At 43.1% G+C, this 26884-nt stretch overlaps 1 protein-coding gene across 13 annotated transcripts in view; it reads right to left on the reverse strand.

Moving 5' to 3' along the window:
* The window catches only part of PXYLP1 (2-phosphoxylose phosphatase 1), a 114236-nt gene that overhangs the window by 19594 nt on the left and 67758 nt on the right, over positions 1 to 26884 (reverse strand). For all 13 annotated transcript variants that reach the window (XR_008553949.1, XR_008553945.1, XR_008553942.1 and 10 more), the window contains 2 exons: positions 14574 to 14732; positions 13659 to 13785 (listed from right to left, as the gene is read on the reverse strand). Coding sequence is in view for 1 of the 13 variants with exons in the window: in XM_037525873.2 (XP_037381770.1) it covers positions 13659 to 13785; positions 14574 to 14732 (286 nt within the window). In the remaining 12 variants the exon portion in view is untranslated. The remainder of the gene's footprint in view (positions 1 to 13658; positions 13786 to 14573; positions 14733 to 26884) is intronic.

Raw genomic sequence — 26884 nt, forward strand, 5'->3', positions numbered from 1 at the left:
TACATAATGGAGACTCCACTCCTTGGATCCTTCGTGGAAAGTCAAGACTTCCACAGTCTGTAGCAACGACTATAGCAAGTTCCAGAAAGTTGATTAAAATATTCAAATATTAGTAGTGGGTGACACTACTAATTGTGACAGACTCCCTTTGACCAAATTCTAATTAGGCTCCTGAGAACCTCTTGCCAAACAATCCTCGACCTTTGGATTTCATGTCCTTTGGAATCATATGTGCAGCTCTGCATTGCCCAGTTTTAGTAAAAATCCTGCCCCTCAGCAGGATCTCCCTCTCTTGATATCTGATCACCCTCAATAGCTGATGGAACCGCCCAACCTCCAGGCCTGCCTTCAGCAGGAATCTTGTCGATTTCATTTATTTGGAAGCTCCCCATATCCCCAATGTTTCCTCTTGGTAATTTTCACCCACTTTGCTCCTTGGTTATACTTCCCAGTGATCACAATGCATTCCAATCTGAGCCTGATTCTACAGAGGGCTCTTTTTCCCTATTGCATTAGTTCCTGAATAAATTCTATTTTCATTAGCGTCTGGCTCTGGTTTTTCTTTACCAGCAGTGCACTAACATCTCCTCTCCTTTGCAGGGTCAGATCCCGTTTCTGAGATCCCTGTGGTTAGGTAAAGCGACATGTGAAGCATCACCCATGGAATGGAAGGATGTTTGTCACTTCTGGATTTAGGTTTTCAGATCCTGAGCGTGTCCCATTCACACTCCCTTCCTTCCCTCTGGCCATGACTCAGGCCAGCAGCAACCCAGATTCAATTATTTGGACATCCCAGGGCATCCCCAGCTCTGGGAGGAATGGGGATAGAGGGGACCTTGAATGACCAGGTGAACCTGTAACTCTCTTTTCAGACCTGCACACAGGATCATAAACTTCTTTGCTCTTTAGGCAATTCATTCTTGTGCCTCCTTATAACAACAGCCTTATCTTACAAATGATTAAATCTGTGATGATGAATTTTTCTTCAGGAAAAACTGGAAATTTTTTCCACCTCATTGGAAATCTGCTTTCATGTTGAAAACTGAGAGACTAAAAAGTGCTGTCTTAAACCTTCAAACCTTTCACTTCGGAGATCTTATTTACATTTTTATAGGCATTGTTTACACCTATTTTCCCATAAAGCTTAAGACAGAACCCTGAGGCTAAACTATACACCCATGAGAAAATTTTACTGAGCTTTAGCTATAATCTGAGCAATTACTGGGTGCTACTCAGAATGATAAGACAAACAGAGAACGATCATATGGCCAGAGACACTGTTAGCAGAAAGCACAATTCAAAAAAATCTTACAGGGCTGGAAACCACAGACGTTTATAAGTTATGCTGATTAAAAATTTGTTATTTTATATCATTAAAAAATGAAATAATTTATAAAGATAAGCATTATGAATTTTTCCCAGACCTTCACTTTCTGGACCTTTGTGCTTCACCTGATGTGCCTCACTGCCCCTTCCCCCACTACCTGAGACTCTCTCCTTCTTTAGCTCTCAAAACATCACTCTCCTGCCTTCTTCCCTGTTTGCAACTTATATCTCCTGGGCTCCCTCTTTTCCTCTGTGCCTATCACAGATCCCGGGGTGTTTCCCAGGATGTTGACTCAGGCTTTGCCATCCCCGTGAAGCCCACACCTATTGTCCTATTATTGTGTGAGGAAGGTAGAGCAGAGAGGGTGGTGCCTAAAGAAAATTAAACTATGCCCAGAACCCCAAGAAACACTTGCCAGAGCCTGGGGGAAAGCTAAGAAACTCCCAGGAGGGGAAGACAGTCCCCTACCACAACCTACAGGCAGACCCATAAAGTCTATGAAGAGCAAAAAAGCTGCAAAGGGGGAGAGGCAGACCCCCGCCTCCCCTCCGCTGCTGGGACCTATAAAACTCCACCTGGGGAGCACAACAGAAGGGGGAGTGACTTAGACTTTCTCGAACTATAAGCTGATACCCAGGAAGTGGGTGTGCAGTAACCCCAGCAAGGGATGGAGTGAGCAGCCTTCTGCACCCCATTTAAGCTAGGAGTTCCCCACCTTTCCTTGTAGTTGTTCCCTGGATTCTGCTAGCCCAGGACCTCTTCCTGGGTATACTTTCACTCTGTCTCTAATAAACTTTGTTTTGCTTTGCCTAGACGTGGCTTTGAATTCTTTCATGGCCATAGCCAAGACCAAGGAACCCCAAAACCTAGCAACATGCAAGAACCCAAAAACCTGAAAATAGTTGAACCCTCAAATCAACCTCTATCTCTCAGAAAAACAAAGCTCTGAGCCCCACAGGTAGACGGCCTCTACTACCTTCTTGATTGTCACTTGAGTGTTTCATGGTAACTCAAACTTCGTCCTGAGACCAATTTTCCTCCACTCCCCCCTTCTTCTGGACTCTATTCTGGGGAGGTACACCACCACCATCAGACACCCAGTCAGAAACCTGGCTATTATACTCTTTTTCTCACCCCATCCCACCTGTTACCAAGTACTCATATCAACTCTGCCCTACAACTTTCTCTCAGCTCCAACTCCCTTTCTCCATCTGTTGCCACTCCCTGAGTCCCAGCCTCCAACATTTATTCAATCTACATGTATTTACTGTTACTGTTACTTCCTACATGCCAGGCACTGTTCTAGGCACTTGGGATACCAAGTGGATTCAAAGTTTTTGAAGAAAAACAATCACTGCCCTCAGGGAGCTGACATTACATCCTAGCCTGGGAGCAGACAGATGTAGACAAGAGTAGACAACAAGGGCTAGAAAGCAACCAAGGAGATAGGCCCAGAGGGTGAAACACCCACAATGAGGCCACTGGACAGTTCTTATGATTATCAGCCTAGTGGTTGTTCAAGGTAGTGACTATCAGCTTGAGGTTACATGTTCTGTCCCTCACTATCACCTCCTGTGAACAGCTAAATTGGAGCCTTGAGGGCCCTGATAGTGGAAGTTGTTAAGGTTGAATGAAGTCCACATGCTGTCCCTTCACAATCAAGGGTCCTCTCTACAACTGGCTTCCAAATTATGTGAAACATCTGTCCCACCTCTGTGTGGGGCCACTGCTGGGAGAACATTCACCTATGGTGCTTGCTGCTTTTAGTCAGAATTCAAAGCACTCGGGGTCTGGCAGGTGGAGCACCTTGGGGGAGCTCTGTTTCTGGAGGTTGTTGGGAATATACCTGACCACAGTCCTCTGATGGGACCACAACTCCCTAGAGAGGATGGATAGAAGCTGCAAGGGAAGTCATCTTTCACACACAGTGCCCACACATCCTGTGAAACCTGCCCTTCATCTGCCTGTGATGGAACCTACAGCTCCCAGATGGCTCAGCTCCTGCCCACACTCATGGGGAAAATAGGGATTGTAGAACCTGCAGATCAAAGTGAGACCACAGCTGAGGGATCATGGCTAGCCTGAGACTTCTGAGAAAGCTGCCACTGGGGAACTGGCCTAGAGAAGGGGGGTGGCTGAGATCTCCCCCTCAGCTTGGCAGATCGGGAAATTGAACTCTTGATACAATCTAGCAGCAACTTCTTTGCTTCCCTTTAAGCCAATGCCTACCCTGGGCTGGCACTAAAATTCCAGTCACCCACATTGGTGCAGAGGCATCAGTCTGCAGAGCAACAGACACTCCAGTATCCTGTGCAAACAACCTAGGATCATATCCTGCAACCTGTTATTTTAATACAAGGCCAAGACATTAAACTAAGAAAGAGGCTTAGCGCAACCCATAGAAATTGACACATAGTTTTAAACTAAATAAAGAGATAGAGGAATATACCACAAGTGATGGAACAAAACAAAATGTGGGGAAAATCTAAATGCGACAGAACAAGGTAACTTACCTGAAGAATAGTTCAAAGCAATAGTCTAACAGTGCTTACTAAAATAAGGAAAGCAATCAATGAACTAAATGAGAACTACAACAAAGGTAAAAAGTTTCAAACAAAGTTTCAAACAGAATAAAAGACACAACAGTTGAACTAAAAAATACAATAGAGGAGTCAAAAATAGACAAGACTTAGCAGAGACAATCAGTCAGCTGGAAATAGGGGAAGGGAAGACACCAAAGCAGACTAGAAAAAAAAAAAAAAAGAAAAGGAAAGAAAAGAAAAAGAAGATAGACACAAAAAATGGCACAAAGACTTTATGATGATAACATCAAAAGAAACAAAATCCACACCATAGGAGTCCCAGAAGGAGAAAAGAGTAAATGGGGTAGAAACCTCATTTGAAGAAAATACCCAAGAACTTCCCAAACTTGGGGAAGGAAACATATTAAGATCCACGAGGCTCAAAGAATTCCCAACAAAATAAACCCAAACAGATACACTCCTAAACATTTATAATGGAAGTAGTAAAAACTAATAAGGAGAATATACTAAAAGCATCTAGAAAAAAACAAATCACATACAAGGGGATCCCTCTAAGATTTCTTGGCAGAAACCTTGCAGACCAGAAGGGAATGGCACAAGAAAGTGAAAGAAAAGGACTTTTTAGCTGAGAATACTCTACCCTCTAGTCACTCAGAAGAACAGAAAGATAGACTTTTACAGACAAACAAGAACTAAAAGAATTCATCTTCACTCAGCTGACATTGTAAAAAATACTAAAGGGGATCCTATAAAACAAAAAGAAATCTCACCTAAAAGCAGCAAACATCAAAAGATGTGGGGAGGAGATGAGTAAAAATGTGGACCATTAAAATGTACCAGAGATCAACCCAGCCAATAGTTTATAGTATAGACCCTTACATGTAAACCTCATGATAACCTCAGTACAAAAATCCATGGAAGAAACACATAAAGTGATGGAAAGGGGATTCAAACAAAACACAAAAGGAAGAAGTCTAAGAACAAGAGAAGAGAATGAAAGAAAAACAAAAGAACAAAGGCAAGCTACAAAAACATCCCCCCAAAAACAATTAATAAAATGACCATAAAGACTTTTATTTCAATGATTACCCTAAATGGTACTGATTCACCAATTAAAAGGTTGCTGAATGGATTTTAAAAAATCCAACTTTTTACTACCTGCAGGAAACTCATAAAGACAAATACAGGCCCAAAGTAAAAGGTTGGAAGACAACCCTACAAGCAAATGGTAACTAAAGAAAAGGAAGACACAATCATACCTGCACCAGATAAAATAGATTTCCAGGTACAAGGACAATAAGGATGGATGTTATAATAATTATTAATGGCTCAAAACAACAATAAGATATGACACGTATGCACAGAATGGAGCATAATACATAAAAGCAACCATTAACAGAACTAAAGAGAGATATTGGTAGCAACACAGTAATACCAGGGAATTTCAACATCCCATTTACAACCACATACAGATTAACCAGGTAGAGCCTAAATAAGAAAAACAAAATAGCCTTAAATGATGAATTAGACCAAATGAGCTTAACACACATTCACAGAAAACTCCATTCCCAAACAGCAAAATTTATATTTCTCTCAAGTACACATGAAATGTTCTAAAGGATAGACCACATGTTAGGACACAAAACAACTGTCAATACACTTATGAAGATCAAAGATTATATTTTTTCTGATCACGATGTCAAAAAACTAGAAATCAATCACAAAAAGAAAGCTGGAAAAACCTCAAATATGAGGAGATTAAACAACATGTTTCTCAATAAGCCCTGGATCAGCAAGAAAATTAAAGTAGAAATTAAAAAATATTTACAAACTTATGAAAATGAAGAGACCTAGGCAATGCAGCAAAAGTGGTACTAAGAGGGGATAATTGCAATACAGGTCTACATTAAAAAACAAGAAAAATCTCAACAATTTAACCTTACACCTATAGTAATTTGAAAAAGAATAGCCAAAAGTTAGCAGAAACAAGAGAATAATAAAAATCAGAGTAAAAATAAATGAAGTAGAAATCAAAAAGACAATTTGAAAAATCAATGAAGCTGAGAGCTGGTTTTTTTAAAAGATAAAAGATAAACAAAATGTTGGTAGACTCGTAAAGAAAAAACGTTATTAATGGAATTAGAATGAAAAAGGGGAAATTATGACAAATACCATAAAATACAAAAGATCCTAACAGACTACTGAACAACTATATGTCAATAAATGTAATAATTGTGAAGAAATGGACACATTTTTAGAACAATAAAGTTTAGCAACACTGAGTAAGAAAGAAATAGAAAACTTAACCGAAACAGCAATCAAAGATCTCCCCAAAACAGAAAGTTCAGGACAAAATGGCTTTATAAATGAGTTTTACCAAACCTTCAAAGAAAAACTTATACCTATTTTACATAACTGTTTTCCAAATTTTGAGGAAGACGGTATACTTCCTAACACATTCTTTGAGTCCAATATTACTGAGAACAAAACCAGAAAAGAATATCACAAAAAAAGAAAACTACAGACAAATATCTCTGATTGTTCATACATGTGGAAATTCTCAAATTCTCAACAAAACAGTAGCAAACCAAATTCAACAATGCATTATAAAGATCATACCCATGATCAAGTGAGATTTACTCCAGGGAAGTGAGGTAGGCTTAACATCCAAAAATTAATTAATAGAATGCACGACATCAACAGTAGGAAGGATAAAACTCACATGATTGTATCAATAGGTGCAGAAAAAGCATTTGACAAAATATAGCACCCATTAAAATTAACAAGATAGGTATAGATGGAGCATACCTCAATATAAGAAAGGCCGTATCTATAAGCAGTCAACATCAGACTCAACGGTGAAAAACTGAAAGCATTCCTTAAAGATCAGGAACAAACCAAGGGTGTCTACTTTCACTATTTTCATTTATTTTAGTATTAGAGGAATTAGCTAGAGCAATTAGACAAGAAGAAGAAAGAAAAGGAAACCAGATTGGAATAGAAGAGAAATATTATTTTCAGATGACATGATAATGTATATAGAGAACCCTAAAGACTCCACCAGAAAAAACTATTAGAAACAGTAATTGAATACAGGATCGTGGCAGGCTGCAAAATTAATACACAAACATCTGTTGCATTTCTTTATGCAAATAATGAGTTATAAGAAAAATAAAGAAAAAATCCTATTTACAATCATTTCAAAATTGTATATCTAGACTGTATGTCTAGGAATCATTTTAAGAAAGGAGGGAAAAGAGCTACGCAAGGAAAACCAGAGATACTGTTACAAGACACAAAGAGATAGAAGAACATCTGATATTCATGGATGGGGAGAATTAATATAGTCTAAACAGTGATCTACCAAAAGCAATATACAGATTCAATTCAATCTTTTATCAAAATTTTAATCATGTTTTTAAAGGAAACAGAACAAAACATAGCAAAATTTATCGGGAACCACAAAAGACCCCAAATAGTTAAAACAATTTTGAGAAAAGAAATTTCAGGCATCAGGTTACCTGATTTTAAACTATATTATAATAGTGATTAAAACAATGTTGATATAAAAATAGACCATGTTGGGCCTTCCTGGTGGCGCAAGGGGTTAAGACACAGCACTGTGAAGCTATCCACGGCCACCACAGCATGAGTTCAATTCCCCAGCCAGCCAGGAAGGTGAGCCACATAGAGCAGCAGACCTTTCCTGACTCGCCTGCTGCTCCCCTCAGCAGTGTATTTCAATCTGCCTGTTCTGTTCCCACTCTGTCTCTGGTGAATCGTCTCACCCCTGCACCTCTGGCCTGTACCCCGGTTCTTGTATGCATAGATAAATAAATCTTTAAAAAATAAAAATAGACCATGAATCAATAGAATAGAAAGCTCAGAAACAATTCCACACATATTTCAACACCTAATTTATGACAAAGGAGCCACAACCACAAAACAAGAAAGGAAAATCTCTTTAACCAATGGTGTTGGGGAAACTGGACAGCTACACGCAAAAGAATGAAACTGGATCACTCTTTAACCCCATACACAAAAATGAATTAAAAGCGAATTAAAGAAGGGCCTCCCTGGTGGTGCAAGGGGTTAAACACAGCACTGTGAAGCTATCCACAGCCTCTGTAGCACAAGTTCAATCCCCCAGCAGGACAGGGAGCTACCCACATGGCGCAGCAGACCTCTCCTGACTTGCCAGCTGCTCCCCTCAGCAGTGTACTTCAGTCAATCTGCCTGTTCTGTTCCCCACTCTGTCTCTGGTGAATCCTCTCACCCCCTGCACCTCTGGCCTGTACCCCTGTTCTTGTATGCATAAATAAATAAATCTTTAAAAAACATAAAATGGATTAAAGACTGAGATGTAGACCTCAAACTAAAATACACAGAAGTAACCATAGGTAATACATTCCATGATATCAGCATTTAGAGATGTCTTTGGTTACTCAACCCCAATGGCAAGGGAAATAAAAGCAAAAATAAACAACTAAGGCTTTACCAAAGTAAAACGCTTCTGCACAGCAAAAGAAAATATTAGCAGACTAAAAAGAAAGTCTATTGGAAGTGAAAAGGTATTTTTATATTATATCTCCAGTAAGGATTTAATATCCAAGATTTAATATAAGAAACTTAGGCAACTCAACAACCAAAAAACACAAAACAATTTGATTAAAAATTGGGCAGAAGAACTAAGTAGAGCTCTACAGATGAGTACATACAGATGGCCAACAGGCACCTAAAAACATGCTCATTATTACTTATTTTTTTTAATTTTATTTTTATATTCCCCATACAATTGCAACCCCCTTATTTTGACCCCAATCCCTCCTTTCCCCACCCCCCACACCCCATAGAGTGTCTGTGGTTCATAGTTGTTTGTTGATTTTGATATTTTCTTTTTATAGTTATTCATTTTCCTGGTCCCTTATTTAAGTTTTCTAGATTCCTGCTATGAGTGAGACCATCCAGTATTTTTCTTTTTCTTTCTGGCTTATTTCGCTGAGCATGATCCCTTCCAGCTCCATCCACGTTGCTGCAAATTGCATGTGTTTATCTTTTTTGAAAGCTGAGTAATATTCCATGGTGTATACGTACCACATCTTCTTGATCCAGTCATCATCATTACTTATTTTTAACAAAATCCAAACCAAAATGAGGGCCTCCTGGTGGCCTAGAGGTTCTGTCTCAGTGTTATCACTGCTGCAGCCTGAGTTCGATCCTAGACCAGGGAGGTAACCCACATATGGTGCAGCAGACCACTTCTGTTTCACCCACTGCTCCCCTCAGGAGTGTATTTCAATAAATTCACCTGCTCTGCTCCCCACTCTATCTCTGGTAAATCCTCTTCCAACCCTCCCGCCCCACACCTCTGGACTACACTCCAGTTCTTCTATGCCAAAACAAACAAACAAAACCACATATGTCTGATGAGCATAGATGCAAAAATCGTCAACAAAAATCTTTAAAAAAAGGGCCTCCCCAGTGGCGCAGTGGTTGAGCGCTGGGTTGAGAAGCTGCCCACGGCCTCTGCAGCACAGGTTCGATCCCCGGCCACCGGGCGAGGGTCCCACATGGAGCGCAGACCTCTCCTGCCGCCCGCTGCTCCCCTCAGCAGTGTACTTAGTCACTCTGCCTGTACTACTCTCTGCTCTGGCTCTGGTGAATTCTCTCACCCTCCCGCGCCTCTGACTGTACCCAGTGCTTGTATAAATAAATAAATAAATCTTAAAAAAAAAAAAAAAAAAAAAAAGGCAAAGTAACCTAAAAAGACATTTAAAAAAAAATCTTAAAAAAAAAACAAAACTCAAAACCACAATGAGATATCATGTCACACTTGTGACAATAGCCCACATTTTAAAAAAAAAAACCTAAAAGCAAAAACAAAACCAGAAACAAGTGTTGACAAGGCTGTGGAGAGAAATGAAATGAACCCTCACACATTGTTGGTGGGTATGTAAATTGGTGCAGCATTTCAGGAAACAGTATGGATTTTCCTCAAAAAAACTAAAAATAGAGCTACCATATGATCCAACAATCCCATTTCTGGAGATCTATCCAGAGAATATGAAATTGTAAACTTGTGGAGTTATATGTGCCACAATTTTTATCACAGCAGTATTTACACTAAGACATGGAAACAACCTAAATGCTCAACAATAGATAACTGGATAAAGATGTGGTGTATCTATACACAATGGAATACTATTCAACAATGAAAAAGATGGAATTTTGCCATTCACTTGTACCCTGGTTTCTCAGTTCAGATAGTATTGCTGGTAGCACATGTTGATCAAGTAATCTCTCTCTCTCTCTGTTCTCCCTCTTCTCATTCCCCTTGAAAATAAATCTTTTTTTTTTCCTAAAAGGAAATTTTGCCAATTGCAGCAAAGTGGAAGGAACTCAAGGGGAATACGTGAAGCAAAATAAGTCAAAAGGAGAAAAACAAATATTGGATGATTACACCTATATATGCAACAGAAGGAAACAAAACAGAAGAATGAACAAAATAAAATACAAATAAACAGTGGACATGGACGACAGAACTGAAGTTACCAGAGAGGAAGAGGGTAGAGGGTGGTTTACCTGGGGATTTGAAGTGAGGATAGAGAAAGGGAAGTAGGAACCAGTAGTTGGTAGAGTAGTAACATGTTACTGTCTAAAAAGACCTGAGGCTACCTTGGGTCCCACCTGTTCAGAGATCTAGCAGCTCATTCATCCCTGGGATGTTTCAAGGGTGGTTTCCTAGCTAGTGTGCAATGGCAGAAGTCTTCCAGTTGTTTACATGCTGAAACTCTGCTGGGCTCCATGAAGCAAAGCCATTTACCTAAGATGTCTACAATGCACTATAGCTTATGTTTTCCTGCCACCCCAGATGCTCCACGCTGTCTCCATGATCCAGAAACTAAAAGGTTAACACCCAGCCCCAGCAAATGACTTTCACCTTCGCACTAATTCTAAGGCCAGTTAAGGTTTGGTCATGCAATACCTTGTTTTGAGGCCCTTCTATAATCTTCCCTTTTAGTTTGAGTAAGGCAGGGTCAGTGCTCAACACAACCCATCCTAATACAAGAGATGTTTTCCCAAGTTGAATGCTTCCCAAGGAGGCAACATCCTTGGAAGGAGGAGTTTTAGGAGATGGCAAAGCAGACATGGGGCAAACAAGCCAAATGACAGGTGCTACGGCCTGAAGGGGTGAATAGCCAGTAGGAAGTGGGTATGGTAAGGGCAAAGAATGGCAGTGGGAAGGCCGGCCACAAAGGCTTGAGACTGGAGGAGGAAAGCTAGGGTCTGCAAGGCTGGACTGGACCAGGGTGTCTTCCAATTCTTGGGGCGCTAGGACATGCATCCATTTTTTAAAAATCAGAATTCAAATCAGTTTCCTCTAAATTAACATGCTAGTTCTTCTTCACACACTTTTTTTTTTTTTTTTTGAGGTAACACTGTTTTACAACACTGTATAAGATTTAGAAGTGCAGCATCACACCATTCAGGTGTATGTTACCACACCATACACATCACCAAGGCACCCACCCAGAGTCCTCCACTGTTGTCCACTGTCCCCTCCTCCTCTGGCAGCCTAAATTCTGCAGTCATATTTCTAGGGTTTGTTATTGGTTTGGTTTTATCTGCATCTTTGTTCTGCTTCTTTGTATTCTACATATAAGTGACATCATCTAGTATTTGTTTTTCTTTCTGACTTATGTCAGTTAATATAATCCCCTCTAATTCCATCTATATTATAGCAAATGGCAAGAGTATATAATTTTTATAATTGAGTAGTATTCCATTGTGTGTGTACCACATCTTCCTAATTCATCGATCTGTCTCTGGGCACTTAGGTTGGTTCCATATCCTAACTATTGTAAATAATGCTCCAATAAACACAGGCTTGTAAATATCCCTTTGAATTAGTGTTTTTTTAATTCTTTGATAAATACCTAGGAGTTTGGTTGTTGGGTTATATGGCTGATCTGTTTTTAATATTTTGAGAAATCCCCATATAATCTTCCATGGGGGCTGGACCAGTCTATACTACCACCAATGGTGTATGAGGGTTCCTTTTTCTCCACATCCTTGCCAATACTTGTTACTTCTGGTCTTTTTGATATGGACCATTCTCTCAGGTGTGAAATGGCATCTCATTGTGGCTTTGATATGCATTTCCCTGATGATAAGTGATGATAACCAATTCTTCTTGTGCCTATTAGCATCTGTTTGCCTTTTTTGGCAAAGTGCCTATTTAGCTATTCTGCCCATTTTGGATCGGGTTATTTGTTTTCTTTTTGTTTATTTGTATGAGTTCTTTGTAGATCTTAACTATCAGCCCCTTGTAAGGAATGATGTGCAAATATTTTCTCCCATTAAATAGGGTATCTTTCTAGTGTTAGTTTCTTTTACAGTGCAGAAGCTTTTGCATTTGATGTAATCTCAATTGTTTTTATTCCCTTCCTTTTGCTGTTGGAGACAAATCAACAAAGATACCACTAAAGCCCATGTTGTGGAGTGTTCTGCCTGTTTTCTTCATGTATGTATGGTTTTAGGTCTTATATCCATTTAAGTCTTTATCCATTTTGAATTGATTTTTGTGTATGGTTTGAGACAGTGGTCCAGGTTCATTTTTTTTTACATGTGAGTGTCCAGTTTTCCCAACACCATTTATTGAAGAGACTTTCCTTCCTCTTCCCGTCTCCTTTCCCCTTCTGTCTCCTCCTTGCTCCACTGTCATAGTGCACTCATGTTTGATGAGCACAGGAAAGGAGACAAAAACATTGAGACTGGGAGCTTTGGGACATCCAGCAGAAAAGTAAAAATATATGAAAGTGGATAGTCACACAGTATCTCATGATGCTTTTACAGAAAAAGGTTCAGTTAATCTTCCCATTGATACCAAACAATAAGAAGGCTTGAGATGCAAAAAGTTAATCTGAACTCCTGGGCTTCCATCACAGTACACATTCAAAGAACAGTCCTGGCTGCAGGGAGACAATCCACAGTTCCACAATCCTAGCCCTGCCTGGGCAAACTGGCACCAAGAAGCATTCCATCAACATAACGTCTTCCCCACTGGGCACTTCTGTCCTCATTCAGAAACTGCTAGGGAGGTTATGTGCCCCTAGACACACTGGCTGAGGCCTGGTCTGGCATTTTATTGCTAACTGTTCCTCTAATTTTAGGGCCATGCCATTTCCATATGCACAGTTTCTACTCTCTGTTCAACTATTTTTCATTCTTAGGGTTTTCAATCAGAACAGGCTGCCTCCACTCCCGTGAAAAATTAAAAGGCTAGGTAATATTTTGCGTTTATATAGCTCTGCAATTTATAGTGTATATTACTCTTCATCATCTCCTTTATTCTCACTCCAACGCTGTTTTGTCAGCAGCATCATTTTCATTTTAGAGCTGGGAGGCTGAGGCTCAGAGACTTTAGGACTTACCTGCTTCCAGAATGGAGCAGCTAAGCCAGGTCTGAGGTCTTCTAGCCAGTGCTCACAATACTGTGTCCCAGCTGCTTCTCAAACTGAAGAATAGCAGGGCAGGAGAGCAGGCATCAGACTGGCTTAGCCTTAAATTTCACTACATCTGCTGTGTGGCCTTACATAGGTGTGTTCACCTTCCTGGGCCTTCTTAACTGCACATGGCACTAACATGGAGGACTGTTCTGAAGATAAGCCTCCTGTACTTGCTCAATAAATCTGGGTCACACCCCATCGTGCAATTCTGCTGTCAGCACTTTGACGGGGACACAGACGAGAGTCTTGAAAACAACTTTGAGAAAAAGTGCAATTTACCTGTTTGCCACCAGAGTGCAGTCAATTTCTGGTCTCTTGGTTTTGGGAATGACATACAGTGGATACCTGTCCCCGTGTCGAACAAACACATGGACTGAGACCAGCTTAAAATGATGTGGGGCATGACCTGTGGGAAAGAGGCACATCCGGTTATCAGGTAGCAACGTCATTCCCGTTCACTCTGCAAAGGCGGGGTGGGGTGAGCATGATGGAGGGGTGAGTAGGAAGGAGGGCCTCTGCATAGCCTCACAAGGTAGGGCTGGTACATCCCAGGCCCCCAGAAGTCACCAGGAGACTCGGGGCAGGGTGGGGGTGGATGGTGGTTGGGGGCTGGACGCCAATGAAAGTAGGAAATGACAACAATGGGGAGGGTTGGGGAGGGGGCACACAGAAATACTGGCAACAATGACTTTGCGGCTTTGCTTAAAGCTCTCATGAAGCAAAGCAGGGCACAAATAGATATTTCACCATCATTCTTTCATACACTTTCAAAAAAAGCAAAGCTCAAAGTAGTAATGTTTTCCCATACTGTCAGAGCAACCTATGGATGTCCCAAGGCCTTGGGGAGAGCCTGCCTTGAAAGGGGGTAGCTGAGGGTGATGCTCTTGAGCCCACCCAGGCCGCCCTTCCATCTCGCTACTGACTCAGTAAAAGCCATGATAATGACAAATGTTTGTGGAACCACATGCTGAAGCACGTGCTATTCAAAGGGGTCACTTAATGCTCCCTGAGAGCAGCTACTGAAGTTACTCCCATTTGACAGATGACGAAGCTGAGACCCAGGGACTCACTCAAGGGCACAGCCTGTGGCGGCTGCAGGATCTAGCTCCTCACCACTGCATTGTGTTGCTCAAAGAACTAGTCCCCAAAGAGGTGTCTGTCCGAGTCCTGAGCCAGGCAGCGGGCCAGGCCTACCTTCCATGCTCCTCTCAGCCACACTCGGAATGTTGCAATACAGGAGAGCTTCGTAAATGGGATCCATCACAGGGGGCTCCGTGACTGGGTCGGGCATGATCCTCTTTCGACTCTTGCTACTCACACCATTCTTAGCAGCCGATACAGGGATCAGGTGGACTGTAAGGAAGCAAAGCAGGTCACTAGAAGCATCACTGTAGCTTCACTGAAGTTACTTAATATTTTCTACCTCAGAATTAGGGTGCACGCCAACAGAGCAAAAGGTCAGGTCTCATTCACAAACCATTCCATAAGCCCCACTATGCCCTGTCTCTTTCTACACTGCCTTCTCCTCACCAGTGATTATGAAGCCACAGTGGTGGGCCATTCCTGAGAAAGGCCTTCACTCATGGAGGTACAGGAAGAATGGACACACCAAATTTATGAAATCTTATTACTTTGCTCTGAATGAATGCCCTTTTTATTCTGTAAATTGTAAGGAGGGAAACCATCACCTACTGGATACCTACAAAGTGTATCTGATGTATCTATTTAGTAGCATCTGCTTTGTGCCTTGTGGGGCCCAGAGCCTGAGCATAGGCACCTGCTCATTAATTCTTACAAGAGCACTTTGCAGAGAAGAGAACCAAGGATCCGGGGGGAGGAGGAGGCACTAAGGCATATTTGGTGGACAGAAACCCACCTCCAGCTCACTCTTCTACCTCCAGGCCAGGTCCATACCTCACCCCCCAGGATTCCCCCTCCACCCCTTTCTTTAGATACCACACACAGTCCAGCAGTGTTATGTCTATCCATGTACTGTCCTGTCCCCTTTTCTTTTGGTGACGCACTCCTTCCCCTCCCCTTGTGGTTCTGGATGAACTGTCAGTCTCAGTGCCCCTGCCTGCTGGATAGGGTGGACATGTGCCAGGAGGTGGTGAGGGTAGTGACCCGGCAACTAGACTCCCTTTCCTTGAGGGAGGTGATATACAGACTTTAGCAGAGAGCTACTTTTGCTTCTGGCTGCTGATGTCTAAGAATGAAGACTTGGGGCTGCCCCAGGCATCTAGTGCTTCCATGGACAGCCTCTGTCTGCAGTGGAAGAGAATGATGCTAAGTAAAGACAAGCCAGACCAACAAATAAAAGGAACCAACCAGAGAGACAGAGAGATACCTGAGGACATCCATCCTTTAAGTCAAAGTCAGAACCTCTCTTAGATGTCCCAGTTACATAAGCGGAGAAAGTCCTCTTTGCTTAAGCTAGTTTGAGTTGGGTTTCAGTTACTTTCAACCAATTGTGTCCTGATTAATACAGTTTATCAATTATTTATTAGCAAATGTAAGTGTATCATCTGGGTCAGTGGTCCCTCATCTCTCCATGCTCTTTGTAGCACCAGAATTTCTGAAGCTTCCTACGCAAAAATAGTTTCATGTTTTGCATCCACCAACTGAGGAAAAAACTGTGCCCGTGAATTATTTATATTTGGAAAGTTTTACTAATGACCATAATGTATACAAATATTTGAACAGTAATAAAACAAGGCCCAGTCATCAGTCTAAATCCAATTACATTGCATAATTTCTTCTACAAATTCTTCTAAATATATATTCAAAACTTCCCTTTAGCAAATACATGTTATACACAAAGGTAAAAGGCAAGCAATCCGCTGAGAGGGAAATGTGTGCAACATACCTGACAAATTATTAATATCCAAAGTGCCTATGAGCTCCTGTAACTAAAAAATCAGAATGGGATGTGAGCAGGCTAATTAGAGAAAAATAAATACCAATGGCCAATAGACACATGAAAAGATGCCAATGTTATTCACATTTAGAGAAACACAAAACAAAACAATAACAGGACATGAGTCCCCACAGATGAGAAAAAGCATGTTTTAATCTCATTTCCAGGAGGTTGTGAAACCATGTGACACCAACTCACTCCATACCTGCCGGCGACAGTGGAGACAGGAGCCATCTCTCAGGGGTTCGGCAGTAGCCACTGAAATGTTCTGTGTTTTATCCCCGGTCCCATTATTCTAAACTTTGGACTCTATGCTAAAGATGTCAATTCCCACTACTAAAAGGTCTGACCAAAGCAATTCACTGCAATGCTGTTTGTAACAATAAAAAGGGAAAGAACCCAAATCTCCATCATTAGCAGAATAGAATGTTGCAACCACGGTGTGGAATATTCTGCTACAGTTAAAAAGACTGGAAGAGAATCAGAGAGAAATGAAAGTCACTGGATATTTATATAATCCTCTGTGGAAATAACAAACTATAAATGTCTGACTTTGTAGACACTGTTTATTATGTAATACACAAAAGTAAATGCAAAGAAAAATGTCGACAAGCACACCCATCACAATAGACAAAGGTTTCCTCTGGGGAAAAGTGGAATGGGTGTGAACACGTACTTTTATTCATTTCTCCATAAATGTCTGTACTGGTTTATATACCCATATGTAGATACATTTACAGTAAGCATAAAGAACATATTATGTGTGTTTAAAAATATATGTGTATCTATATACTGCCCAGATCCACTTATTTTTATACAATAAGCATATTTTCATTCATTACTTACGCTACTTGTGTTAGCAAGACAATTACAGAGCTCCAGAGCCGCTCCTTCACCAACTCAAAACTGACCCTTCATTTGGTCCTAAAGTCTCTTCTATCCCAGAAGCTGGAAGGGGTGAGAAATGCCAACACACGGTTGAGGTGTCCAGAATTAATTTACTAGATGGGGATCTGTGCCAGGGCAAGGGAATGAGAAAAATAGATGTCCTAAAGCAGTGTCCTAATGACCCAGTCTGGCTGGCTGTGGGGCACCCCTCAGTCTTTGACTTTTATGAAATGGTAAATCCTGGCCTTTGGCTGTGCTCACGGGCAGACTCCCTTTGAGTCTGAGCTAGGCAGAGGTGAAAGTAAGGAGACATGATAACATGAGTGACACAGGAATGGAGAGGCATGGGCCCTGGGTGTCCCAAGGTACCCATGGTTTGCTGATTAATCTGTAAACATACAGGGTCAGGCTCCTTGGGCTACCATGTGGGAATGGCTATAAGCTGAACATTTGCCTCTCCTGAAAATTCCAAATTTATGTTGAAATCTTAAACTCCTGGATAATGATATTAGGCGATGGGGGCCTTTGGGAGGTGACTATATCATGAGGGTGGGGCTCTCATGAATGTGATTTATGCCCTTAAAAATGAGATCCAAGAAAGCTCCCCCTTTCTTCTGCCATGTAAGGTTACAGCAAAATGATGTCATGTTTTGACACTGGACATCTTGGGTTCCAGAACTGAGAAAAAGAAATTCCTGCTGTTTATAAACCACCCATTATGGTATTTTTGTTAAAAAGCCCGTGGGAAACATGGTAGTTGAGCCCATATGACCCATCCATGACCCAAGGAAGCAGTGGTTTGAAAGCCACAGATAAAGACTAGATGATAATCTGAGTGAGAACATCCATCCACAAAGATTTTTATCTTCTGTTTCCTTTGGCCTTGGGGCCTTACTGTCTTACCCACCAGCTGTTGAGATTACCCTATGCTCATCGAACCTTCCTAAGCCACCAGGACACAGGGTCAGTTCATATGGGGTCTCTGGAGGAATCCTCCAGACATTATACATTCAGGAGAGGTTCTGATGTATGGAGGTCATGGGGTGAGAAGTCTCCATCTTCCTGCACCCCTCCCCTAACTTGGATCTCATTGTTCTGAACTGCTCAGAGACCCCTACTCCTCACTCCCACAGGTTGTTTCTCACCCATGCTTCTCTTTTTGATTGCAACTTATCTTCGTCCCACCTCTGTTCCCCAATCTAGCCAACTCCATAACTGATCCCAGTAGCCATGTTTTTCAGGAAGTCTACCCTGACTGCTCAATTTCAATACTCCTCTTCCATGAGCCCTATAGGTTCTCAATGTCTTTATTGTTCACACCATAGTACACATAAGCTGGGGTATTCACAGGTTGTCAACTTTCCATCCCAAATGTCCAGAGGGTGAGGACACTGTCTTTTTCATGTTTATATTACTCTACTGACAAGCTTAGGGCAGATCCTCCAAAAAATACTTGCTAAACTGAAGGTCTGCTCTAAGGCAGGCTCTGTGCTCCATTCTTTTGGAGAAATACATCACTGAGTCCTCACATGGGAGCAATGAAATAAAGGGGTTGCCTGACCAGCCTGGGGGTGGGGGGAATTGTCTAAGCAGGTTTCCTGAAGTGACACTCAAATCTGGGTCCAAAGGGCTTAAGTGAAGCTGGCTATGTGGAGCAGGCCAGATGAGGGACAGTTGTTTATGGACAAGAAGCAGTAAGTTGGCTGAAGATGCCCTTTTGAGGCCTGGCCCAGAAGGCTCCAGCAGGGATGACATGCAGGGAGCACTGAGAGAGCTTAGCTGCAAAGGAGGGGAGGCTGCTTCTGGTCGGGCTTGCCACATCAGCTATCCCAGATTACCTTGTTTATCTGGACAAAGAAGGAAGAGGGCAAACTTGGGGGCTATGGAACAGACTCTGAGGCCTGGGGGTTCAGGGCACGGCTTCTCCTGGCAGGGTTTGCCCAGGTTTGGTTCCTCCAGCTGCCCCATGGAACAACTGGGAACTCTGCTAACCCCAAGCAGTTGACAGCAGCTCAGATGTCATCAGGTAAATAAAAATAACTGGGGGATGATCAGAAGGGAGAGTGGGCATTCAGATAGATGAAAGGATAGTGGATTTCTCTGTGTAGGTATAAAAATCCCCACAAATGTAAATGAGTGCCATTGTACTACCATGGCCAACGTGAATGACAGAATAAGAGACATCTTTTACTTGGTACAAAGGCACACAAAAATTTGTCCAAGGTGTGATTTCCAAGTAGTTTCTAAAAGCCACTTATGGAAATAAGTCTTTCATTTATGGTTGTTTTACCTGCTCATCTAGTCTACAAACAGCTTCGTCCTGTTGACACATCTATAACCTTCTGGTATTAAGATACAATGGGGACATTGGAGAGAACATTACCTCTAAAGAAGTCCCTTGGGTCCCTTCACTCTTAAAAGCAGCAAGTAAAACAACCAGGTATTGTTTCGTGTGGGTTCCCATTCCAACTCCTTTCCCCCCCTCCTCTCCTTCCTCCTTGCGCAGATTCATGTGCATTATTAGCAAGCATTCCTGCAGCTATGACTCCAGTATAAGCCCAACTAGCTTGCACTGCTTTGTCCAGCTTTGGACCTTATCCTGGGAAGAGTGACTAGGAGCCAGGCACTGGACCTCAGGCAGAGGCAGGTCAAGGGACTTGCCTGGGGTCCCACAGCCTGAATCCCAGGCCTGCTACTACACCTCTTCCATTCAGACATGTGACATTTTATTGAATGTCTGCTGGGAATTCTTCAGAATTCAGAGAATAAGGCCCAGTATTCCTGGAGTTTACAATCCAGTTGGAGAGGTTGATCAGATATTAAATAAGAAAAGGGAAACAGAAAGCATATGGTTTAAGAGGAAAATGCCTTCTTAGTCATGGTGTTTCCCAAACACCCCCAGTTTGAGGGTGCAGGTGCAGGATGGTGCAGTAAAGCCCTGGATATAAGGGAAATATTGGGAAGTCACCATGATAGTGGGCAAGAAGAGCCTTTCGGGTACCAAAAAAATACAAAGACACTAATTCAAAGGGGACATGCACCCTCCCCCCCCCCCCCGCCATGTTTACTGCAACATCATTTATGAGAGCCCAGCACTGGACACAACCTAAGTGCCCAGTGACTGATGAATGGATAAAGAACATGAGTATATGTGTATACACAATGGAACACTCAGCAGCTATTCAAAAAAGATGAAATCCTGCCATTTGAAACAACATGGATGGACCTAGAGGATATTATGCTTAGTAAAATAAGCCAGACAGTGAAAGACAAACACTAAGATTTCATTATTGTGGAATATAGAGAAAACGAATAGATGAAGTAAGTGAAACACAAACTTTTAGACTATAAGACTGATGAGCAGTTACAGAACAGAAAGAGTGGATGGTGGGAAAATCTAAACAAATGGGTCAATCACTTTTAGTGATGAACCTAATGGACTTTATACATGTTGGCTTTAAATAAAATAAAAAATAAATTAGGGGCCTCCCTGGTGGTGCAAGGGGTTGAGTCTCAGCACTATGAAGCTATCCATAGCCACCGCAACATGTGTTCCATCCCCAGCCAGGGAGGTGACCCACATGGCTCAGCAGACCTCTCCTGTCTCACCCTCTGCTCCCCTCAGCAGTGTATTTCAGTAGATCTGCCTATTCTGCTCCCCACTCTGTCTCTGGTGAACCTTCTCACCGCCCCCTACCCTCACATGTCTGGCCTACACCCCAGCTCTTGTGTGCATAAATAAATAAATCTTAAAAAAATAAAAAATAAATTAAAAAATGAAAGAGTAGCTCGGGGCAAAATACAGCCTCTCAGTGAGTCTTGGCTCAGGAGGCAACACTATGATCGTGTCTGGAGGGAGGTGTTTGATCAATGATGATTTGCTTCCTTTCATTTTTCTTTATTCTATTGATGGTCCCCATGGACTAGAGGAAAGGAGGGAAAGGGTGCAGGGTCAGTGTCAGATCATAACTTAACAGCACAGGCTCCTACTTCACAAACCCATCTGGTCTTGGGTCTCTGGCCCCGTTAGTTATTTCCACGGAGTCAGTAGGCAATGGTACTGCAGTCGTGACCTGGGCATCACTTTGACTTGGCCTGGAACAGGTCAAGGCCTTTTCTCCAGGCACCAAGCCATTACCCATGGTGTCCAGCTTCTCTTTCCATATCAGGGCTGTAGCCCTAAGAGAGGACAAAAATTTACCAGCATACCTGGCCTTTTCCCACCTTAGAACCTTCTTTAGATTCCAGCCTTAAGAACCGTCTTTACTATGCAAGGATCTCAAAGTCAACTCTGACAGAGAACTTGAGGTGCCCAACCCTGGGTCAGGTCATCATCACTCCCTGTGGAGTTGGCTCCTCCCTCCACACCTCCCCAGGGTCATGATGGGGACTATCACATTGCTCTTCCAGGACCTTGTCCTAGCATGCTCACTGGTTCAGGGATAGAAATGTAATTCTAACTGTGCCCGAAAGTGCTTTTTCCAGAACAGAGAGGCATCCCCATGTGGAAGAGGCAGATTTACAGGTTTCACAGGAATTCTGGAACCTCTGAACCCCTGCCTTGCACATCCCTGTCTTAGCTGCCTCCTGTTATTCCTGTCCTCACAAGGACAGCTCTTTCTCTGATTACAGCAACATCCTGGAAGATTAAAATTAGGTGTCAGGAACCCAGAGGTGTCCCAGCCACGGCTCAACTCTGTCTCTATCACTCTGCATTTAGCTCCTGCACAAGTCACACCACTGATTGCACTACAAGGACCAAGTCATGGTCCTATCATCTACTTTTTACCTTCCTGGCTTCAATGTCTGCTCATTCCTGGGATCTCAGTCTGGGTTGGTCATCTCCTCTTGGGACTATAGTGACCTCTTTCTGAGGACTCCTCTTTTCACTACCACTAAAGTCTATCATCAATGGTTCCTGCTGCCACAGCTGTCCATGGTTCTGAATGCAGAGAGTGGTATGAGACTTGGGGGGTGGGTCACTGAGTCACAAAGACCTGGGTTCAAGTCCTGTTACTTCCATGCTGTGTGACCGTGGCAATATTTCTGCCTCTCTGTGCCTCATTTCCCTCATCTGTAAAGTGAAAATTATAATAACTATCGCAGGGAGGTGGCGAGGATGACCTGGAATGTGACAAAGGATCAGGCAGTGCTATATTCATGCCTATCCCTTTTTTTTTTAAGATTTATTTTATTTATACAAGTGCGGGGGTACAGGCCAGAGGCGCAGGAGGGTGAGAGGATTCACCAGAGACAGAGTGGGGAACAGAACAGGCAGACTGATGAAATACACTGCTGAGGGGAGGAGCGGGTGAGACAGGAGAGGTCTGCCGCGCCATGTGGGATTCTTTCTGGCCGGCCGGGATTGAACCCACACTGCAGATGCTGCGAACAGCTTCACAGGGCGGTGCTCAACAGCCTGCACCACCAGGGAGGCCCCCATGTCTGTCCCTTTGAGGTGGCTATCCCTTTTCCTGACAGGCTTTTAAAAATATGTTCTCTTCAACCCGGGATCAGGAAAGGATATTGACCCTCACAGAAGCACTATGAGCCAGCTTCCTTTCCCCTCTCAAATACCCCAAAACTTTAGCCGACATTGAGCCAAAATGGCACCTTCTCATCAACTGAATGCCCCTAGTCCTTCATTTCTTCAATGTTTTCCTCCCAATACTTCAAAAGGCTCTTGAATGCTCTCTCCTTCACTGGGCTGCCAAAAAAATAATGACTTGCTCTACCAGACAGTTCCCAATTCCTCAGTGCTCCTCAATCCTTACCTTACCTTAAATGCCCATTCTGCCTCTCCTCCCTCCTGAATCTTAGTATCTCTGTATGCAATTATAAACCAATTATAAACCAGAATCATGACACCAGAGCCTACAAGTCTATCACTTGCCTTCAGGAAGGGAAGTAGTGTTTATATGAAACATGAGAAATTAAGTCTGTATTTGTACACTTTGAGAGGCTCAGTTTCAAGAAGACAAAATTGACCAATCAGTTGAATCTACTTTTCCTTTCTGCTCTGTCCACTTCAGCCACAATACAATACCAGTCTTTCTTGCTTCCGCCATTGTTATGCTTCATCCCTTATTCTTGTTGCCTCATGGAGGACCACGTTAGGAAAGAATCTAGGAAATGCTTTTGGTGCCAATGAGCAGCTCAGTCCATTTAGGGAGCCAGAGAACCACAACAGGGGTGAGGCTGAAGTTTGGACTCATGCCTTCAGCTGTTCGAAAGCTCTCATCTTTCCTTGCCTGACCCTTCCTTCTGACATCTGCAGAGAACAGAGGCAGGGCTTTCACTGTGGCCTCAGCTTAGCTCAGCTGTGGCCTCCCAGAGGGGGCAGGAAACGTCCATTCCTTTGCGGACTACCGATAACTGGCCTTGACCTGACTTGGGACCTTTGGATTAAATGACACAAGCACCAAGGACTCCCAATCAAGACCAAAACTAGAAATGGAAAATAAGAGATGGCAGGACAGCAGCAACTCACTGCTCCTGATTTATGGAGAAAGAGCCTCGGTCAATCCTAACCACCTCAGAGCCGGGGTCTGCTCTGCCCTCCTCTTTGAGAATATGATGAAAGCTACTGATCCTCACCCTTGAAAAGGACTGTATACACAAGCTTTTGAATTTGATTCTGGGGGTCTAAGGACCCCGAAACATATCAGATGACACAGGTGTCTGTGGACTCAGGCTAAGAACCCAATGGGCCTGGAGACAGGATTACAATTTCAACAGTCATATGAAGAGATTTTTCTCTTTTCAGAGTGAAAAGGGATCTTTACAATTTACATAAACGTGTTTTCATGCTAAAACTATACCTCAACACTGAGGTGTGAAAACCCACAGTGAACACTGTGGTGTGTCTGTGGGGTCGGTATATTGCCAGAGGTTAAACTTGCGCTTTTGTCCCTGGCTCTGACAGAGGCACCAAGGCCCAAGGATGTTTTTCTCTTCCCCCAAGAGTTACAAATGTTCCCTACGTCTCAAAGGTCTGCCCCCCCCTGAGTTCACCAAATCATCTGTCCAGGAAGGGCGGACTTGTCATTGGCCCTCTGTGGAAAGGATTAAAGGAGAGAAGGCCAAGAAGGTGGGGAAGCCATGAGGAGGTGACCTCTGAAAAGGAGATAGTGCAGCTGAGGCAGCAACTTGCACCCTAGGTCTCTAGACTTAATAAAAACCAGCCACCCCACCCTCTGATTGATACCCAGGGCCCTGGCAAGGTTCCAGCCTCTCAGAAGACAGACCCCTAACCCCTCATGAAAAAGAGAGGGAGGCAGGGAGAGGCAGGGATGATGGTACAGATAAATCAGATGGTACAGATAAACCAGAGCAGCCCAGGAATCAAGGTTGCTTCTGCCCGAGGCAGCCCAGTTCTGCTGGGTGTCATGCCAGGCCCACCAGCTAGGAGGACAGCAGTGCTCTCAGAGCTCTCTCTGGCAGGCACACCTGACTGTACCTCCAGTTCAGGGTTCAGCTTCTGCCCTCAAGACCTCATTCCCGGTCAGCGTCACAACCCCCTTCCCCAAGGTGGAGCGTCTCTCAAGACCACAGGGCTCGGCCTCTGGTGACCACCTACTTCACTTCAAGGGGGCACTTTTCTCATTTTTAGTGCCAGCAACTTGGGCAGGAGCCCTACTGCCAAGACAAACAGGGAGGGGGTCCCAGCTGGTCAGCAGAGTTGATAAAAACTTCGCCTGAGCCGCCTCCTATGCTTTTGGCCTCCTGTGCCTTTGGCTCACCCCCATTCAGAGGCTAGTTGCCCCCGTGTAAACACCTGCCGCCCTCTCTCCCATTTTGTCTAACTCTTAATACCATCTTGGTGATCTGCAGATAATGACTAAATTCACTGACTACTTTCATTAATGCTTTTAGTTTTACAAACTCGCCCTACTTTTTTCCTCTCATCTTAAGCGGGAGAGTCCTGTTGTTATCAACACTGCTGACTGAACCCCCACACACCCACCCACACACACACCCTCATATAAAAATTCCTTACGTACTTCTAGTTAATATATTGTGGACAGTTATCCAAGTCAATACAGACTGTTCTATGCAATCTTTCTTCCTATTATAAGCAATGCTGTGATGAACACCTTGGAATATATAGCTCTATCCTCTCATCTAGTATTCTCAGGAGAAATTCTGAAAAAAAGCCAGGAAAAAGGAATGAAGGTGATGGGCCTCCCTTGGTGGCACAGGCGGTTGAGGGCCATGCTGTGAAGCTGTCCGCAGCCTCTGCAGCGCTTGGATCAATCCTGGCCAACCAGCGAGGGTCCCACATGGCGCAGCAGACCCCTCCTGTATCACCTGCTGCTCCCCTCAGCAGTGTATTTCATCAGTCTGCCTGTTCTGTTCCCACTCTGTATCTGGTGGATCCTCTCATCCTCCCGCACATCTGGCCTGTACCCCGGTTCTTGTGTAAATAAATAAATCTTTAATAATTAAATAAATAAATAAAAAGGAAGGAAGGAAGGAAGGAGAAAGATAGTCTAGGGAAAAGAAAGAGAGAGGGAAGAGGGGCAGGAAAGAGGGAGAGCTGGGTGGGTGAGAAGAAAGAAATAACGTTACGTCCCAGTGTAACTGCCCTATGAGCCTCAGAGGTGACGAGAACTGATTTATCAGATTTCATTTTGTTACTTATCTATAGTTTTTTTCAATCACAGATCTCTGACTCTGTGGTAGTTAGACATGAAACATTCAGAGGTAAAAGCAAAATTAAAACTCAGAAGTTGAACAGAAAGTAAATCTGAGGAAAGGATCAAAATTAAATTTCATTTTTTTATACTTTTTAAAAATTAAGCTATTTATTTATACAAGAACCGGGTTACAAGCCACATGCGCGGGAGGGTGAGAGGATTCACCAGAGACAGAGTGGGGAACAGAACAGGCAGACAACCGAAATACACTGCTGAGGGGAGCAGCGCAGCGGGCGAGACAGGAGAGGTCTGCTGTGCCATGTGGGACCCTCGCCGGCTGGCCAGGGATCAAACTGGTGCTGCCGAGGCTGCGGGCAGCTTCACAGCACTGTGCTCAACCACCTGCGCCAAAAGGGTAGGCCCCAAAATTAATTTTAAAATACTATATTTAAACTTTTAGTGGAAAGGATGAGAGGGCAATATTGTGATAGATCTTAGGTTAAAAATACAATTCCTCATTTTAAATTCCTCCAACTCACCAAAATAAAAGCCAGGAAGAACCTTGCAGTGGCTTTAAAATAGCATCTACCAGGTTCATTTGCTTCACAGAAAGTTGCAATTCTAAGAACCTAACATTATCAAGTCAGGACTTACTGTCTACAGTACATTAAAGCCATGCCATTGAAGGGCTGGATCCCCTAAACCTCACCATATCAAGATCTTCATGATCCCCACATAACACAAGTTCCTAAGACACAAGCATTTCTCCTGGACACAGGGTGAAGAGCAGGGATCCCAGCCCCTGGCAGGATCTAAGTCCAGGCTGTTTGGCAGCTGAGGCACTCACTTCGGCTGTTACAATCCACATTTGTGTCAGCAAATCCCTCCTGAAGATGCCACGGACCTTTGGACCTTCGGGGATGCTAACTGCCAGCTTCAGGGTTGCCAAGCTGAGCAGGCCACGATCTGAAGGATCAAGGTGAGTCACAACAAACAGGTCCCTTTCAGGGCTCACCCTTCTACTCAGAGGCAATTTTCTTTTCATTCATGCACGATGCTAC

Source organism: Talpa occidentalis, unplaced genomic scaffold (assembly GCF_014898055.3).
Source record: "Talpa occidentalis isolate TD23 unplaced genomic scaffold, MPIMG_talOcc4v2.1 talOcc4.4, whole genome shotgun sequence".
Classification (NCBI taxonomy): domain Eukaryota; kingdom Metazoa; phylum Chordata; class Mammalia; order Eulipotyphla; family Talpidae; genus Talpa; species Talpa occidentalis.